Below are 17,820 nucleotides of genomic sequence, written 5' to 3'. Positions count from 1 at the left end.
CTGTAATGATACAGTTTAATTAAAAGAAGCAATTCTAATTTTTGAAGAATTATAATTTGCTTAACAATATTGTTTCTGGTATTTTTCTTTATCAATAAAAATACCACTTACAGTTAGCCGTTTCGGTCACATTGCATTTCCAAATCGAACCGCCATTTGTGTTGCATCCCGAAAACCGGGAAAAATCCGATCTGAGTGATCTATGAACTTCAAACTACTCTCGTGCTATTACCAGGCTTTTGTGTAATACATAGGAAACTGAGCTGACACCCGAAAACATCGAAAAACCATGTCGCAGTTCAATTTTGTGAGCGATTTACAGAATGCCCTGATCATGGACGGTGAGACGCGCGGACCTGCGCCCAGGTGGAAGAAGAAGCTGGAGGCGTCCCTAAATGGAAGTGTGAATACCACCAGATCGGTGCTATCCGTATCGTACAACACCAGTTTCTCGGGGGTCCAGGCGCCCACGAAAACACCGGGCAAGAGCAGCGAGAGCAAGACCAAGAAGTCCACCACCACGCCCACTAAGACGCCAGGAGGCGGAGATCGCTTCATTCCAAATCGTGCGGCTACCAACTTTGAGCTAGCACATTTTCTGGTAAGGATTCTACTGACATCACGCGCCGTATATGCACGCGTTTCTTTTACATTTGGGCATCCTTAAGTCGGTAAGGTGTCTGCTCTCTATGACGTAAAATTTTAATATTAAGCTTGCGCCAAGTCCTTTAAGAAATACGAACCTTTACATTTATAATTATTTATTGACAATCTGACTTTGTAACTCTATTAGGTAAACAAAGACTCCGGCGATAAGTCCGATGGGGAGAACGAAAAGGCCACCTCCAGCAACAGCAACGAGAGCAATGTCCAGGCTTCGGCCCATAAGGGCGAGCGTCAGAAACTCATCTCTGAAGTGGCCCAGGTAGGCGACTCCAAGGGCGGCCGCATATTGTGCTACCAAAACAAGGCTCCCGCTGCTCCAGAAACACACAACAATCCCCTGAAGGTTGTGTACTCCATAAAGACGCCCATATCCACGAAGAGTGGCTCACGCTATATACCCACCACATCGGAGAGGATTCTGGATGCCCCTGATTTTATTAACGATTACTGTAGGTTGAAGCAAACTTTCTACGTAGTTCGAAAAAGTACAGTTTAAATATTGATTTCTTCCAGATTTAAATCTTATGGATTGGAGTGCCGATAATATCGTGGCTGTTGCCTTGGGGAGTTGCGTCTATTTGTGGAATGCGCAGACAGGAAATATCGAGCAGCTTACAGAGTTTGAGGAAGGCGACTACGCAGGTTCGTTATCTTGGATACAGGAGGGTCAGATACTTGCCATCGGCAACAGCACTGGTGCAGTGGAGCTGTGGGACTGCTCCAAAGTGAAGCGACTGCGAGTGATGGATGGACACAGTGCCCGAGTGGGATCCTTGGCCTGGAACTCGTTCCTGGTTTCCTCTGGCAGCCGGGATGGCACCATTGTCCACCACGATGTGCGTGCACGTGAGCACAAGCTTTCCACATTGGCTGGACACACGCAGGAGGTTTGCGGTCTGAAGTGGTCCACGGATTTTAAGTATCTGGCTAGCGGAGGCAATGACAATCTTGTGAATGTTTGGTCTGCGGCCAGCGGTGGCGTGGGAACTGCTTCCGATCCCATGCACAAATTCAACGACCATCAAGCTGCAGTGCGTGCTTTGGCCTGGTGTCCGTGGCAACAAAGTACTTTAGCCTCTGGCGGCGGCACCGCCGATCGCTGCATCAAGTTCTGGAATGTGAACAATGGCACTTTGATTAAATCCGTAGACTCCAAGTCGCAGGTCTGTGCTCTGCTGTTTTCTCGACACTACAAGGAGCTGATCTCTGCCCACGGTTTTGCCAACAACCAACTGACCATATGGAAATACCCAACAATGGTCAAGCAGGCCGACTTGACTGGACACACATCACGAGTTCTGCAGATGGCCATGTCTCCGGACGGCAGCACTGTGATCAGCGCTGGAGCTGATGAAACGCTGCGTCTGTGGAACTGTTTTGCTCCCGATCCTTTGGCATCCAAAAAAGCAGTTTCAACTAGCAAGGCCAAACAGAGCGTATTCCGACAAAGCATTCGTTAACATACTTAACGCCTTTAGGACTGTTTTTACCCCCTTGATTGCTTAGATTAGGCTTCAGCGCTTTATTTGTTTCCACACTAGACAATGATTTCTTGAATGCATATCCAATTTATAAGTTTTCGTTTAATGTTTCGTACTTTGTAGTTATGGATAAATCTTTGATTATGTGCCCCGCCAACGATATATGAATAATTAAATTTTGTCAGTTACATTTATTTCTTAGAGTTAAGGTTGTGTGCGTATAAATAAAATGCTTGACATTCTGCATCCTTGTATGCTTTATTTAATTCTAAACATTTTGCGTTAACACAAGGAATTCAATGCGTTTCGGATTCCTACGTGCCGGGACGAGAAGTACATTTTTGGGAACGTGTGTCTAGGAATAATATTGCATACTATTTTGGGCAGAAAAGGCGTGCGTCTGGGAACATCGATATAACCAGGTCGGGAATTCAAATGGTGTTAATCATAGGTATGTGTATGTTTAGTCTAAATCGTATATACAGATTGGATAGGCATTCAGGCAACTGTCATGGGATTGCCACCGTTGTAGCTGACAAAATAGCGCGGATCACCAAAACGATCGTACATCTGTAAAAACAAGAAGTTCGCAAAAAACAGCTGGTTAAAATTAAAATATTAAAAAAATGTTAGGTACAAGAACAAAAGCCTCAAAGTCATGAAATAAGCAAACAACATAGCAAGAACAAGTACAATAAAAGGGGTATACTTTGAAATCTAAATAGAGTTACAAACCTTTTCAATCCATACAACATCGAATTCAACATAAAATGTTTTTTTTTGAAAATTGTTTTTTGAATAAAATATTTATTTTGCAAAATTTTATTCAGTCAGAACATGAAAACATCAATTAGATTTACCTAGCTTAGTACTACGATTGATGATTCAATTTTGTTTAATAGATTAGTTGTTTAATTCAGGCACACGCGCACGTACATACAAAAATTACAAACATACAGAGACAGACACACAAATACATATACGTGGTTGAAAGAATTAGCAAAAAACATTGAGTTGGACACCTTAATATTATTTCAATATTAATATTTCAATTGGTACAGTGCACGAAAGTACATCGGATAATATTATATTTTTTCTACGGATTGTTTGTAAAACTGATTATAAGCGATGCATCCACTTGCTTGTAAGACTGCAGTTGCACAGTTTCAATCGAGAGATACTATATTGGTTCAATTTGCTTTTGAGCGGGTTCTACTAAAACATAGATCCCCTAATCATTTATGGGTGAATAATTTCTTTACTTGCTGCTATTCTGCTGTTTGCTTTTTCTTTTGTTTTTCATTAATCTTTTCCTTTTTTTTGGTGAACAATACATTGTGTTACAATAGTTAGTTTCTCAAGTGTAACAATATTTTCTCGCTGAATACCAGTTCAGCTCGAGACTTCTCTCTTACTTAGTTTTTGAACATTTTGGAAGCTGGTGGTGGCCCATTTCAAATTGTGTCTTACGCTCTAAGTGATCTCATTTGATCTTTTCTTGGTACATATTTTTATGCAGTGACGCTCACCTTCGTGTCGTCTAGATCTTCGATATCGCTACTGTCGTAATCACTATCCGGAGGCGTTACGGTCTCCGCTCCGCGCTTCTCCAGGATGTTCTGCATGCGCGATTTGTTCATGATGCACGCAAACTGGTAGGCCGTCAATCCGGCGTAGGTGGCCGTTTCCAGGTTCAGCTTCTCGCACTCATCGAGCAGGAAGTTGGCCAGATCCTCGTTGCAGCCCTCGATCGCAATGTGCAGCGGTGTGCGGCCCGATTTGCCCTCCTAATAATCAAAACTTGTCATTAGTACGGAGACTCGGAAAATTTGATAAAATTTTCTGACTTACCCTGGCGTTGATATCGGCTCCATGGGATACCAAAATGCGTAAGATATCAATGTGCCCCGCCTCGGCGGCCAAATGCACACAGCGTTCTCCTGTAATGAAAGAAAATATGAGGTGTTGGTTAGAAAGTGCATTAAGTGGGAATCACTAAAATCATAGATTGTGTGCCTTATAGGTTTCAAAATCATAAAATTCGAGATCAACAAATATTTTAATTTGTAATACCTTTCCTGCATTGTGGATTGAAAAAGCTTGATTTATGAATGAAAACTGAAAGCTTTTCCGCAGTGGAAAAAGCTGCATTCCGTTGTAAAACAAGTAGTGTTTTATAATGCGAACGAAAAGCTTTGATTACGACAATGACCAGTTGGGCAGCAATCGGGGGCTGCGAGGGGAGGGAACTGGGTCCCAAGTGGAGGCTTTTGCCTTATAAGACAATATGACAACCCGCTGACTTCGCGTGCGAGTATCTGTGTGCGCAATCGAAAGGCATAGGTGTGCGTTGAAAAACCCAAGAAATTCCCACAATAAACCAGCAGCAATAACACAACAGTAAGCGACAACAACAAAGTCGAGTGACGAGCGAAGGCAGGAAAAAATACAATGAAATAAAATAAAAATCAAACAGTTGGCGTTAAGTTAACAAACCAAATACAAAGTTGGCTTTTGGTCTCTGCTTCGACAACAAGTTTGCTCAAGTTCAAATTGGTTTATGCATATAGAAATCTGATATATGGACACACAAACACTAGTGTCTGAAATAATAATAAAAAGAATGTGCAATAATTTAACTGACATTTCAGCAAAAAAGTGGACAGAATTCTGATAATGTTTTAAACTCAAGTAGTATTAAAAAAATATATTCGCAATTAAAACACCACCCTTTGCTATAAATGAATTCATTAAAACATAACATAACGTAATGTAATAAATAAACTTATATTTAAAAGCCAGTTTTAGTTTCGGCATTCCCATCATGATCTTTTTTGACTTCAAACGTTTCTACACCAATCCATTTCTGTATTTTCAGATAAAATCGACGTATAAAAAACGACTGCTAAAAAAACTGAAAACAAAGGTGAATTGTTTAGTCTGTTTGTTTTTGTATTCCACGCCTTCGTTTTTATGTCTTTATGATTAGTTGACGAATTAGTTGTTGTTACTACTCTTGCCATATTTTCTACCCGGTTGTTCAACGTTTTCATACCCGTTACTCGTAGAGTAAAAGGGTATACTATGTTCAATGAAAAGTATGTAACCGGAAGCGTTTCCGACCCTATAAAGTATCAGGATCAAAATCCAAGTTGACCTGAACATGTTCGTCTGTGCGTCCGTATGAACGTCGAGATCTCAGAAACTATAAGAGCTAGAAAGTTGAGATTGGACATGCAGATTTCAGAGACATAGACGTGGCATGTTTGTTTCCTGATGCTGCCACGCCCCTGCCAACACTTTTAAGAAATGTTTTTACATGCCAAAAACAAATGATTTTCGCTGAGTAACGGGTACCTGATAGTCGAGAAACTCGACTGTAGGGTTCTCTCTCGTTTTTTTTTTTATTTGCCGCTGCTGGGCTACACGTGCTGTTGATTGACTTTCACACACAAACAGTTGGCACATTTGCATAAACCGCACACATTTACAGGCCAAAACGGCGATTTCTACTAGAAACCGGGAACTAACTGTGGTAATATTCTAAAAATTCCACCCATCACTCATTCGACAAACGAGATAACGCCAATACAAAAACAAAAAAATCCAGAGGTTATCAGTAATTAAAAACCCAATTACGCACGGTAATTTAAAACCGAAATCTGTTATTGCAAAAGAAAGCGGCTCAAGAAAGTCAGCAGCTCTGCACAGTCCAGTTTTTTTGTGTGTATTTTTTTTTGGTTAATCTCAGCTTGACGGCTTACAAAAGCAACAATTGTGTCACAATATAAAAATAACGATGACCACATGGAGATTTTTAAGCTCGACTAACTAAAAGAGTAGCCGATACTAGCCGAGCTAGTAAAACACAATCCTTATTGTTGTTGCCCCTTCAGCACAGCAACGTGCCAATCGTTAGCATACGATTAAAGAGCCGTGTATGTATATACAACGATATTTGGTATATTAATAGACAAACGGGCTGGCAGCAGTATAAAACATGAAATATGAAACACAAAAGTTTGTTTCAAACTTTGCTTTGCTTTGGGAATTCCCCCATCGGCGGCCCAAAGGCTGCGTCACAAGATCACGCGGCTAATAATCCCTTGTCTTAGCCAGAGAGTCTGATTCGAAGCGCTGAAAACACGTCCAGAATATAGTTAGAACAGCAACGAACACGCTGATTGCCCAATAATTGGATACGTCTGAAATCGACATTGCTTTATCCGGTCAATAAAGGTATACAATTTGTACGCGGTCGTTTTAGAGTACCAGCAATTAAAGTTACTTATTTTAGTTATATTATTTTAGCAATTTTTAAAGGGACTTATTTAGGGGAACATATTAAGCAAGTGAAAACAAAAATTTCAAAGCATTGTTATCTGCGTAGGAATATATTTAAAACTTGATGTTGTCACGACCAAAAAAAGAAAATCTCAAACATAATTTGACGCCTCTATATGGAGATAATGGAAGGCAGAATTTAAATACTGTTGGAATAGAATATCATTATATAGGGTATGTCCACTGAGCCTTGAATACAACCCCAGAAATACAACAAAATAATTACTGCAATGGTATTTGAGAACTAGCAATTAATGGCCGTTATGAAATCGCTTAGAACTGCGCACTATGGGAAATTCTATTTGGCTGGCACTTGAAAACCCAAACAATTTCACAAATGGCACCACCGCCCACTTGATCCGATCGCACCTCCAACCCACCGCCTTCTTTCACCCACCATGAGCCATTCCACATCCATTAGCCTGTACGATGTTGTTATGATGATATTACTATTTACACAGGCGGCTGAAATATATAAAAAAGCAACGATATCGACAACGACCTTATGAGAAAAACCCAACGGCGCAGTTAAGCGTACTCCACAAGTCACCCGAAGTCGCAAAGTTCATAAATTTATTGACAGCGCAAATATTAAACGCAACGCTGTCTTCTCTTAATTTTAATTAATTGTGCTTATTGTTGGGGTAGAGTTTGGAATTTCTACAACGGGTTTTTCGCTTATAACTTGTGGCTTTTTGTTTCAAATATTTATCTCTTGTATTCCCCGTATATGCCAGTTTATTTGTCCTTTAGCTTGGGTCATTGTTTCATAATTATGGATATATGTATGTATATATATGCTCAAATACGGCCAGGCGCGAGTATTTGTAATATTTATTGGAGTGGGAAATATCTGAAAGCTGTTTCGAGTTTTCCAAGACAGCGCGTGCCAAAATATGTTACCAGGCCATCGGAGAATTACCTGGCCGAAAACCCACAAAAAAAGACCCACAAGACATGGCCGATGAAATTAAAGCCAACTGTCCAAACACGACTGGCTTTTCAAATACCCCAAAGAACACCAGCCAAGAGTGCGGTGAAAAGACAATATCAAATTAAAAGTTGTTTACCCCAAAAACTTCTGGGCGCCGTTGGGCAATTTGTATCGCACACAAATGCCGTGTGTCGCGAACTTTCCCAATGTGGAAATTAGCTTAAGTTGAGTGAAAAACCCAGGTAGCGCTCTGCAGCCGGCCGCCAAATGAAGCGAAAACAAACAGCACAATTTAGCACAATTAAAGCCGTGGATTTTCCATGTCATGACGACGACGACTGACTTGGCAATGAAAGTGTTTTGAAAGCAACTCGAGTCCAGCTCGAACTCAACTCGGCTGGTTCCCCCGCCCGATCTACTACTATATATCGCTCGATCGTTATGTCAGCGGACTCGCCTTGTTGACTTTCTTTCGAGCCATGAATGCGAAATGCAAATAACACCCGACTCAATCAGCCAAAATCGGATGGGGACCATCAGCCACGTGTGGGACTGCACAAAAATGTAATAGGAGAAGTAAGTGAAAAAGAAAACAGCACGGCAATTAAGGCGCAAATTAAATTTGGGGAAAAGCCCCAAGAGGTCACCATTGTTTGAGGAAGATCAGCGTTTGGTTTTTTTTGTTTGTCAACTCAGTTGGACCTAGGATTTCCAGCAAGCGTTAGTTATTATATATCGCGTTGTCTGACTTCCGTCACCTGTTTTCAATTTTTGCTATTTGCATGAGCTCATTAAAAGTTTCTGGTATTGTTATTCTAGCGCTACTCTATGCGGATAGTTTACCTTGCAAAATATAGAAGGAATGATGTTAAATGACTAAAGATCTATTAGTCAACTTCGAAGTCAATAAACTTTTATGTGTAAGCAATTTTAATAATGAGAATTCTACTTGTGAGATCACTTTGTTTAAATTTGACAGTCGATTATCAATGAAACGATCAAACTCATAATGTGAAGTACACATTTCCGTTTTTTATCCGAATCTAACCTTGTCCACTGTACATTGAATAATGTGAATAAACTCCAATGCATATGAATTTGAACTCTGCCAAATTTGATTTCTTTAAGTTATCAGTTAGTAATTCATAAAAACAAAAATGAAGCAAATGTCGAAGCCTTGTCGTCATCTCTTGGTGTGAATAAACTCTTATATCTTGAAAATTTACGGAGCGACATTCGCCTAAGCGGATTAAGTTTATTTCAGATTTTTAATAAGGAAATAATTCTGCGATTTGAGGGGAGTGACAAGTGCGATCTTTTTAGATGGTATATCAAATGCTAGAACTTGACTGGTACGAGAGTCCAGATTTAACCTTGTGCTTATGACTAACTTGTTGTTTGTGGGTGCAACAGGCAAGCATCGATGTAAAACACATTGATTGTCGTCGGATTCCAGAATGTCGTAGATCTCGATTAAACTAATGGCCGGAACGGGTTTTGCGATGCTGTAAGACTGAGCCTTTCTACTATTACTACTTCTCCTTCCAGCTGCATTGTAAAGTTCCAATTGCTTATGAAAACCCCAGTGACGATGAACGTATTTATTTCCATATTGCTTTTTATTTTATGCGGCCTTTTAAAAGGTTTTTCCGAATTTCCGTTAACTCACGATTTAACAGCGGGTTTCTACGGTTCTGAGTTAAAGTTTTTCAAGCACGAGACCGTAACATTTGAGGGGTAAAACCTGCACACTGATAATAGGCAGTTATCTTCTTGAATGCAAAGAGGGGCGAGGACGTCAAAGAGCGCAATTCGGTAAACGTAGAGTGTCGTATAATCGCACAGTAAAAGACCACCTATGGGGTTTTCCTCATAACTGATAACGCACGATTTCCAGTTACCAATGTCTGCTGACGATCAAACACCGATGGACATATCTCGTTTGCTTTTTTATAGTATGCCTGTGGCTTATCAGGCGGGGAAGTACGAGAGGGACTGCTTCTAATTGTGATTTCAGTTGCCAGGCAACAGATTTCATGGGCTTCTACGCTTAAATAAAGATAAGTATTTGCAACAAATGGCTTACACATGCAGGACAAATGTGTTGTTCTGAAATTCCCTCGTTTGTTTAACCGACATTTGTTTATTGCTCACCAAAAAGACCGATAAGAGCAGAGACCCGACTATCTTCGGCATACCCCTGGGGAATTTCTACAATATTTATTGGATTAATGCAAAATCCGCAGTAGGATTTTCTGGAAATCCATAAAACCCAGATTGATACGGCCCAAAACGTCACAGCTCTTACTACGGCAGTAGTTTATTTTTACAGATAACCCCATCACAAACCAGCCATTTGCAAGGTTTTTTGTATCAAAAGTGGGAATTTTTTGGCCTATTGGTTTAACAAAGGCCAAAACCCACAAAGCTGGCAAGCGATCCGAGCCAGCGAAAGACGTCCTATACTATTTATAGAGCCTGTCCTCGGGAGCCTTGCGTGCGTTTATTTATATAAAAGAAGTCCATTTCCCAGTTGCGTGTGGGACGCGTTAATGGTGCCCAAAAATGGATTACGGGCGGTTGGTCGACCTCTAAACATTTGGCCGTAATTACTATTGTGGGGATTTCCAAAAAGTACAGAAATATTTGTTTATGGAGGTGCAGAAGGGGGCCTCTGTGCCTTCGATAACGAACCTTTCCCAATTTCCGTTATTGTCTGCGCCTTTAATCGGCCTAATGCTATCATTTTCTATTAGATTAATATTATTTGTTTTGTACTTTAGGCATTCTTTTAAAGTGAGCTCTTTCTTGGCTCTCGGACAAATAGTAAAAACGTGTCTTATTTTCGTCGCACATGCCTGAATAAAATTTCAGTAGCATTTAATTTAGAAGGGAATGTCTTAAAGATTTAAATAGAGTTGGAATGTCTTTCAAAACGTTAGGAATAAACAACTACATGTTGCTAGTTTTTAGAAAGAAACAATGCCATTTGACCCAAAGCGATTTATTATTAAATCTGAAAGTATGTTTTTGCCCTAGAGATGCTGACGTCAATTGGTGGATTAAATGGCAATTGGACCACATATTCTAAGGGCCTTGTGTTTACTTAGTGATCGGCATCATCAGTGATTTACACACAGAACTGGCCGGTGTCCCGCCTCGAATATTTAAAATTGCTTTCGAATTTATTGATGTGGCAGTGGGAAAACCCAGAGGTTTCGAATCGGCGAAATGCTCAAAAGCGTCTGACCAAAGACATTAGAATAACAAGATGCGTAACGCCATACGATTTTTTTGCACACGATTTTTTCGTGGTGGCTTTTCAAGTGGCTTTTCGCTCTCTCGAAATTTTATTCAAAAGCCAGAGAGCGGAGAGCTCTAGAGCCACCAGCTCTCTTGTACGCATACAGCGACAGCTGACCACTGTATTGGTGCACACGTATGCACATGCATTGTAAAAATGACAAAATATGCCCTTCATCTTAGAAGTTCTTGGACTTTAAATCTATATTATTTTTTAAAAATTGACACCACTTAAAAACTCTAGTCTTGCATTGCCTTAACATAACAATTATTCAAATTTAACACAGAAATAATAATAGCACAATCTATGTACAAAAAAATTCATAATAATTTTAAAAGATGACTTTATATTAGAATAATTGTCATTAGAGTATTCAGCGTGCGACGTGTGAAAAATATAAGAAGACAATGATTCTTCGGTGCTTATGTCCGCACTTCGTGCTTCAAGAAATCAATTTTGCAATAAACAGATTCCATATTTTTATTTATTTTATAAATAATATTTTACTTTATGAATTATTTTTATGAAATATTTATATTTTATATGTAATTTCTTTTTTTTTTTTTTTAAATTCTTTGTTTTAAATTACAGTAGTTTTTAAAATTTACTTTGTATATGTTTTTATTATTTATTATAGTTATTTAGTCAAATTACTAGTATAAAAATTACCAATTTTCAATATTTAAAATGAAAATAAGATTCAGATAAATTATGAATGTTATAAGCATAAAATAGATCTTTTAAAAAAACTTATAAAAGTTTTGCTTTTTAAGCATTGCAAGTGGACTGTTATTGCTAATAGACAAAAAAGTCAAGCTAAACTCAGCATTTTATCTCATAAGTGAAAAAAATATAAACATTCAAATAATTGACGACTTTAAAAATTAAATTATATAATTAAAAAAAGAGGCGATATATAATAAAAAGCAATAGTTAGAAAACTAGCTTAGTTGGGGAACATGGAAATGTTTTAATGTTAAACATTTAAATATTTCAAGTCGACTCGAAGGTCATATAAATATAAGACCCCATTACAATTGTAATGGCCTCCCCGTGGTGTTCCCTGGGTACCGATTATAATATATTACATATTATTAATTATCAATATAAATATAAATATGTAAACGGTAGCTAATTCGAGCGGCGCTTTTGTCAAACGAATATTAAAAAAAAGTCTTTCAAACCATAATAGTTACGAATCGAAATTGACCAAAACATTAATCAAATTTGTTTCTTAGATCAAAATTGATTTCGGCCCGAAAATCGTCTTCTAGCACAAGCACGCACACATACACACTATCTCCTTTATTGTTTTTACTCACACAAGCCAGTCAATTCTATTTTTAGATTTTTACGCTCTCAATTTTTGGCGAGCGAAAAGAGAGCAATTTCGGCCGTCACCAAAAAAGTGGCTGCATAGTGCAAAACCAATATATGGCCGTTACGCATCTTGTTATTCTAATGTCTTTGGTCTGACCGTCTCGTTTTTTTGTTGCTTTGTTGGTTTTAATAGTTTTGTGTCGGAAATGTGCGCTGTTGCTTTTGGCTAGCCGAAATACATAATGTGTCTTGTATGAGCGGGTTATATATAGCATATGCATACGTATACGTATAGTATATGTATATCCACAATATGGGGAGCAGCTGTTTTGTGGATCTTCAAACCGGTTGGCACTGCTTAAAGTTGGCAAACGGGTAAAAAAAATGTTTGTTCACCAAATGTTTGCCAATCACGAATTCGCATTTTATTTTTGGCAAGGTTATACATAGGAAAAAAACAGCGGCAAAAAGGCGAATAGAAATCGATTAAACAAACGAAAGGTCAAAAACAAATAACTTTGGTTTGCAACACTTTCTGACAAGTTTATTAACCTCTTTTCTAACACATTTACTCTACATTTAATCAAAATTACAAAAGAGATTGACTTTGCTGAAACATATTCAAGATCCATAGAAAGTTCGGTAAACTCTTTGTAATATACCTGTTACATCGTAGAGTAATAGGGTATACTAGATTGGTTGAAAAGTATGTAACAGGCAGAAGGAATCATTTCCGACCATATAAAGTATATATATTCTTGATCAGGATAAATAGCCGAGTCAATATGACCATGTCCGTCCGTCCGTATGAACGCTGAGATCTCAGGAACTACAAAAGCTAGAAAGTTGAGACTAAGCATACAAACTCCAGAGACATAGACGCAGCGCAATTTTGTCGATTCATGTTGCCACGCCCACTCTAACACCCACAAACCGCCCAAAACTGCCACGCCCACACTATTGAAAAATGTTTTGATATTTTTTCATTTTTGTATTAGTCTTGTAAATTTGTATCGATTTGCAAAAAAACTTTTTGCCACGCCCACTGTAACGACTACAAATCGTCAGCTGAGTAACGGGTATCAGATAGTCGGGGAACTCGACTATAGCGTTCTTTCTTGTTTTCTAATTGAAAAATTGAAATAATCTAAGAAACTAGCCGATTGTGTGCCAAATTGTAGGTTATAAATAAACGTTCTGATTTAGAATCCTTCCTGTGCACTCCCACACATGTTATGCAATGAGTGTGGGTGGCACCCCCACATCCCAACGGCGTTCAGATCGATAATTCGATTTCTGGTCCGCGAATACAGACCACAGTCGAATAAGGAAACAAATGTTAATTTTGAGACACGCCTGTCCTTACGTGTGGAAAATAAATTTGATTTCAATTATTTCCTCCATGCATTGCATTCGAATTTTAAACGCAAAAGTAAAACAGAGCAAATATATGAATTTCCATTTTGAATATGTATGTATTATGTAAATGTATTTCAGATTCCACATCCACCAAACAATAAATATTTACCTATCCTTGTGTTAAAATGTTTTTATTATACTTTGCTGACGTCTGAAACTTTGCAAATGTTTAGTTTCTGTGCGTTTTTCGTTTATTTTGGTTAATCAATAACGCAAATGAACAAGGAACAGGGAGGAGGGTTGCTTTTTTTTTTACCATTTGACGAGCGAAAATTTCAAGCGAAATGTATCAGGGAGGCCAATGTATTTTTGGCATCTGCTCAAGGCATCTATATAGCTTATATCTATATGTACGTCTATAACGTATATACAATGTGTACTCTGTGGCAGACGACAATGTCTCGCAGTGCGGCTAGCCGTTGGCGGGACACCATATATATGTGCATATATAAAACTATATATATTGGGTACATTTTTGGCACAGATTCATATTTTTAATGATAAATGCCCGTAAATGCTGGGCCAAAAATAATCACTTTCCTAGAACGGAAAAATTCCGAAAGTTTCAGAAACGAATAACTCGTGATTTCCACTCCACAGCAATAATATTTTTATATATATTTTAAATTTTATATTTTTTTTTATCAGATGTACCCACTAATTTAATAATTAAGTATGAGTAAAGTAGTGAAGTTTAGTTAAAAAGCAATACTGAGGTGGAAGCAATTTGCACTTTACTTACCATTGTAGTTGCGAATCTCCAAATCGGCGGGAAGGCGGGCGAAGCTCAGGGAACTGACCGCCTTGTCGTTGGATCGGTGTCCATATTGTCGGTGGGCCTCATGGATTTCCGTGGCTCCAAACTCCTCTGTCAAGGCACGGACGCACTGCTTCTCTCCGGCGATGCAGGAAAGATGGAGCGCTGTGTTTCCATGACGATCGCGCACCGCGGGCTATTTAAATAAGTAATGGGATTTGTTTGTTAAGAAAATTGCCTGAACTTTTTTTTTATAGAAGTTTTCAAAGTTATTATAGTACTAGTTATTATAGTTTTTATATTCGTTATTAAGAGATTATGCTAAATATAATCATTAATTGTCTAAAGCTTTTTAGTTGATTTTCGTAGAATATTACCTCAGCTCCGGCGAGTAAAAGTATCCTCATGATATTCGGCTGGGCAGTTAGAGCGGCCAGGTGAAGGGGAGTTTGGGCCACATCGTTCTGGATGTTGAGCAGGCACGGATGAGGTGCCATGCGAATCAGGGCGGCCACCACTTCCACTGATCCCGAAATACAGGCCAGGTGCAGAGGTCTGAAACAAGAGACAGAGCAAACGAAACAACATGAATTTGTGGGTTTCTTTACCTGCCGCTCGACACCCGCACTTTCTTCCCTTCCTGTACACTTGTCTTCGGTCATGTGGCGGCGTAAAAACCCAAGTAAGTTAAGTTGAGGTAAAGTAATGTGAAAAAAGAAGAGGTGCCCCGAAAAACCTGTACCTGTCCACATACCAGGAAAACCCCAAAGCCTGACTATAACACATGTGTCAGTCGCGTTTCTCGCCTGAGACAATGGACTTGAGTGATTCACGAAACTCTCCCCTTAGCTCGCTTGGTGGTCATCATTTCTTTGTTATTTTGGGAAATTTTAGGATTCTCATCGGATACGAGCTGTAGTATAAGTTCATAGAAATTCGGAAATGATTCAAGACTGTGATATAAATCTATAATCGTTACTTGCAAATGATTGATTTTAGAGAACATGAAGACTTTGATATATGTTGTTTTGCAGCACAAATATCTCTTGCGTATCTTTATTTCAAGCTCTCATATGCCAATTCATTTATATTTTATTGTTGTTATATACACCTATATCTAGGTATAAGACTACTAGTTAATGTGGATTCATTTAAAGTGTTTTTTTTGCTGATTTTATCTTTGTAAATATAATCAATTGTTTCCAAGTTTGAAATATTTCCTACACTTTTATAGATTTTTTGTAATTTTGCTATAAAGTTGTTATGATTGTGATTCTGAGTATCAACATGGGAAAGTTTTTGAAATAACCCAGAGATAAGCCTCTTATATGCTTAAGATTCTTGAAAAATTACGCAAATCAAAAATCCACATGTGAAGTAAAGCATATACATATGTATGTATGTACATATGTATATATAAATTATTTGAAAGTCCAGCAATCTCGCCGGTGAAGATTCCATAATATTTACTTACGTGTCACCGTCGTCGTTTTGTTGATAGAACTGCTCCCAGGCGTTTAAGATATTGATGCTGCTGGGCGGAGCGGATGATGTTGCTCCCAACCCTGAAGGATTCGCATTCGCCGTGCTGGCTGTGGAGGATTGGAACTTGCTGCGGCCGGTGATTTGGGTGCTGCTGCTCTGGCCGAGATTGTTAAGCTGTTCGCCACGATTGACCAAATGGCTTTCGACGGTCCATTGTGGGATGCCTGTGTCTGCGCTGTGTTTGAGTCGCATTGAATCGGCGGTGGCAGTGGTGGTGTCCTGGTGCTCCTCTTCTTCGTCGATAATACCGGAATCGAGGACAACGGGCTGTTCCTTTTGGGGTGCCGACTGCTGCTGATTCTTATCCTGCTCCTCGCTATCGGGAACTATCTCCTCGCTGCAGATCTGCGAGGATTGCGGGCCGGAGATGAAGCCCGAATCACTGGTTTCGTTTGGCACGGCAAATTCCTTTGGCTTGTTAATGGCGGCCGTTTGATCTTGTGTTTTGCCGCCAATTTTACCGCTAGTGGCTAGTGTGGACGAGGGGTTAGCCGCGTTTACGGGGCCGCGTTCCTCAACACTGGCAGCGCTGCAGCTGCAGTCACTTGTTGCTGTTGCCTTTGTTGCTGCCTCCGCTGCTTTTGTTGGGCTCGGCATTTTCGTGCTTTTCCTCTCTCAGTTGGGCTAAAATATATGTATATATGTTATATATATACTCCTGTCGTTTTGAACTTTGCTTTTGAGCTCAGTCTCTCAACACACACACATACACACGCACAGTAGGCGCTCACCTCGCGGGTGCGAGTGAAACAAACATATAGGCTTAAGCGAACAAGTGAAAACGCAATAATTTTTTTTAGATTAAAGACATTTTATGAACTTATGTACAAGTGTAGCCACAGAAACATAAAAACTACTGTTTCAGAATTTTTGATTTCTCAATTTGCCCAATTTGTTATTTGCCTATTCACGTTTGTTTTACACACACCCACAATCACACGGAGGTCAATTTTTCATCTTTCTTTGCACACAGCTTCCTTTTTACAATTTTTTTGTGCACAGGTTCTGTATTATAAACTCCAGCACTATTTTATATGGATTTCTCACTACCTTGCTGGTTAATTGTCTTTCGATGCTGGTTTTAAAACGCGTATTTATGGTTTATATATTTGTAATCTGCAATTCGCATAGTACCCGGGCGCACGTCTGCTTTCTTATACGTCTCGTTAGCGAATGAAATTGAGGGAGCGCGCTTATATGTATATATTATGAAGCAGTCTGTACTATAAAGCCCCGTTTACACTATGAGTTATCACTATATGAAGTTAGCTCGATTTTAATACCCTCTACATAGAAAACTATTAATGGAAAAAAATTCAACTGTGTCTTATATTCCCTAATAAAAAAAATTAATAAAATAAAACTCGACGATTAAAGAGCAAGCTACAAATTTTTGTAAATACATATATCGACGAAATAATATCGAAACTTAAATCAGTTTTATGTCTGTATGCTAGAGAGCGACCATAGGGCTGCCAGATCGTAGGGAGAGCACCAAGTTTAAATCACCCAACAACAAAACCAGCAGCAAAATCGTAACATGCAACAAAAGCAAACACAATAGCAATGTGTTTGATTATTCTCCTTACTCACTGAAAAGCGTAGGACGGGAAAATACCCGCTTACCAAAATCAGATGCAGGATTCTTTCGTCGGTTTTTCACAGATCTGCTGTAATCTCGCCTGAATCAGGGGATATTCAGAGCGATCGATTTGTCATACGCGCTTTTTCTGGGATTTTTTAAAATCAATCACGGCTTATCGCTAAGACATGATATATTTTAAAAACTATTTTTTGGGTTTCTAAAAAGTTGTATATGATTAATTAACTCTGAACTCTAGGGACTTCATAAGCTTAAGATCAGAGTAACTTTTATAAGTTTCAAAGGTCCTTAGGGTCTTTGTTACTTTAATTCAAATATTTTAATTCCGCTTTTAAATTATTTATTGTAACATATTGACTGGTTTGGTTCATTAAATTTTTAATATTCCCATTAAAATTCTGGAAAATTGTAAATTACTCTGCTATCAGTTTAAGGGGTTTTTTTTTG

General features: G+C 38.8%; 2 protein-coding genes across 2 annotated transcripts; one reads left to right on the top strand and one right to left on the bottom strand.

Moving 5' to 3' along the window:
• The first annotated feature begins 130 nt into the window (after window positions 1–130).
• Window positions 131–2,420, top strand: LOC6528924 (cell division cycle protein 20 homolog). The gene is made up of 3 exons (XM_002089920.4): window positions 131–601; window positions 794–1,115; window positions 1,180–2,420. The coding sequence occupies exons 1-3, from the start codon at window positions 290–292 to the stop codon at window positions 2,124–2,126; spliced, it is 1,581 nt and encodes a 526-aa protein (XP_002089956.1). The 5' UTR covers window positions 131–289; the 3' UTR covers window positions 2,127–2,420.
• Window positions 2,319–16,971, bottom strand: LOC6528923 (NF-kappa-B inhibitor cactus). The gene is made up of 7 exons (XM_002089919.3): window positions 16,821–16,971; window positions 15,700–16,394; window positions 14,603–14,780; window positions 14,211–14,421; window positions 3,999–4,087; window positions 3,677–3,934; window positions 2,319–2,717 (listed from the first exon to the last, which is right to left on the bottom strand). The coding sequence occupies exons 2-7, from the start codon at window positions 16,365–16,367 to the stop codon at window positions 2,646–2,648; spliced, it is 1,476 nt and encodes a 491-aa protein (XP_002089955.1). The 5' UTR covers window positions 16,368–16,394; window positions 16,821–16,971; the 3' UTR covers window positions 2,319–2,645.
• Between the last annotated feature and the right edge of the window lie 849 nt (window positions 16,972–17,820).

Source organism: Drosophila yakuba, chromosome 2L, assembly GCF_016746365.2.
Source record: "Drosophila yakuba strain Tai18E2 chromosome 2L, Prin_Dyak_Tai18E2_2.1, whole genome shotgun sequence".
NCBI classification, from domain to species: domain Eukaryota; kingdom Metazoa; phylum Arthropoda; class Insecta; order Diptera; family Drosophilidae; genus Drosophila; species Drosophila yakuba.
This window is presented reverse-complemented; position numbering and strand designations above follow the sequence as displayed.

Coding starts and splice junctions, on each gene's coding strand:
- LOC6528924 (XM_002089920.4), top strand. CDS start 290: ATGTCGCAGTTCAATTTTGTGAGCGATTTACAGAATGCCCTGATCATG. Junction 602..793: donor TTGAGCTAGCACATTTTCTG/GTAAGGATTCTA, acceptor TAACTCTATTAG/GTAAACAAAGACTCCGGCGA. Junction 1,116..1,179: donor TGATTTTATTAACGATTACT/GTAGGTTGAAGC, acceptor GATTTCTTCCAG/ATTTAAATCTTATGGATTGG.
- LOC6528923 (XM_002089919.3), bottom strand. CDS start 16,367: ATGCCGAGCCCAACAAAAGCAGCGGAGGCAGCAACAAAGGCAACAGCA. Junction 4,088..14,210: donor GGAGATTCGCAACTACAATG/GTAAGTAAAGTG, acceptor CTTTCATTACAG/GAGAACGCTGTGTGCATTTG. Junction 2,718..3,676: donor AAGATCTAGACGACACGAAG/GTGAGCGTCACT, acceptor TTGTTTTTACAG/ATGTACGATCGTTTTGGTGA.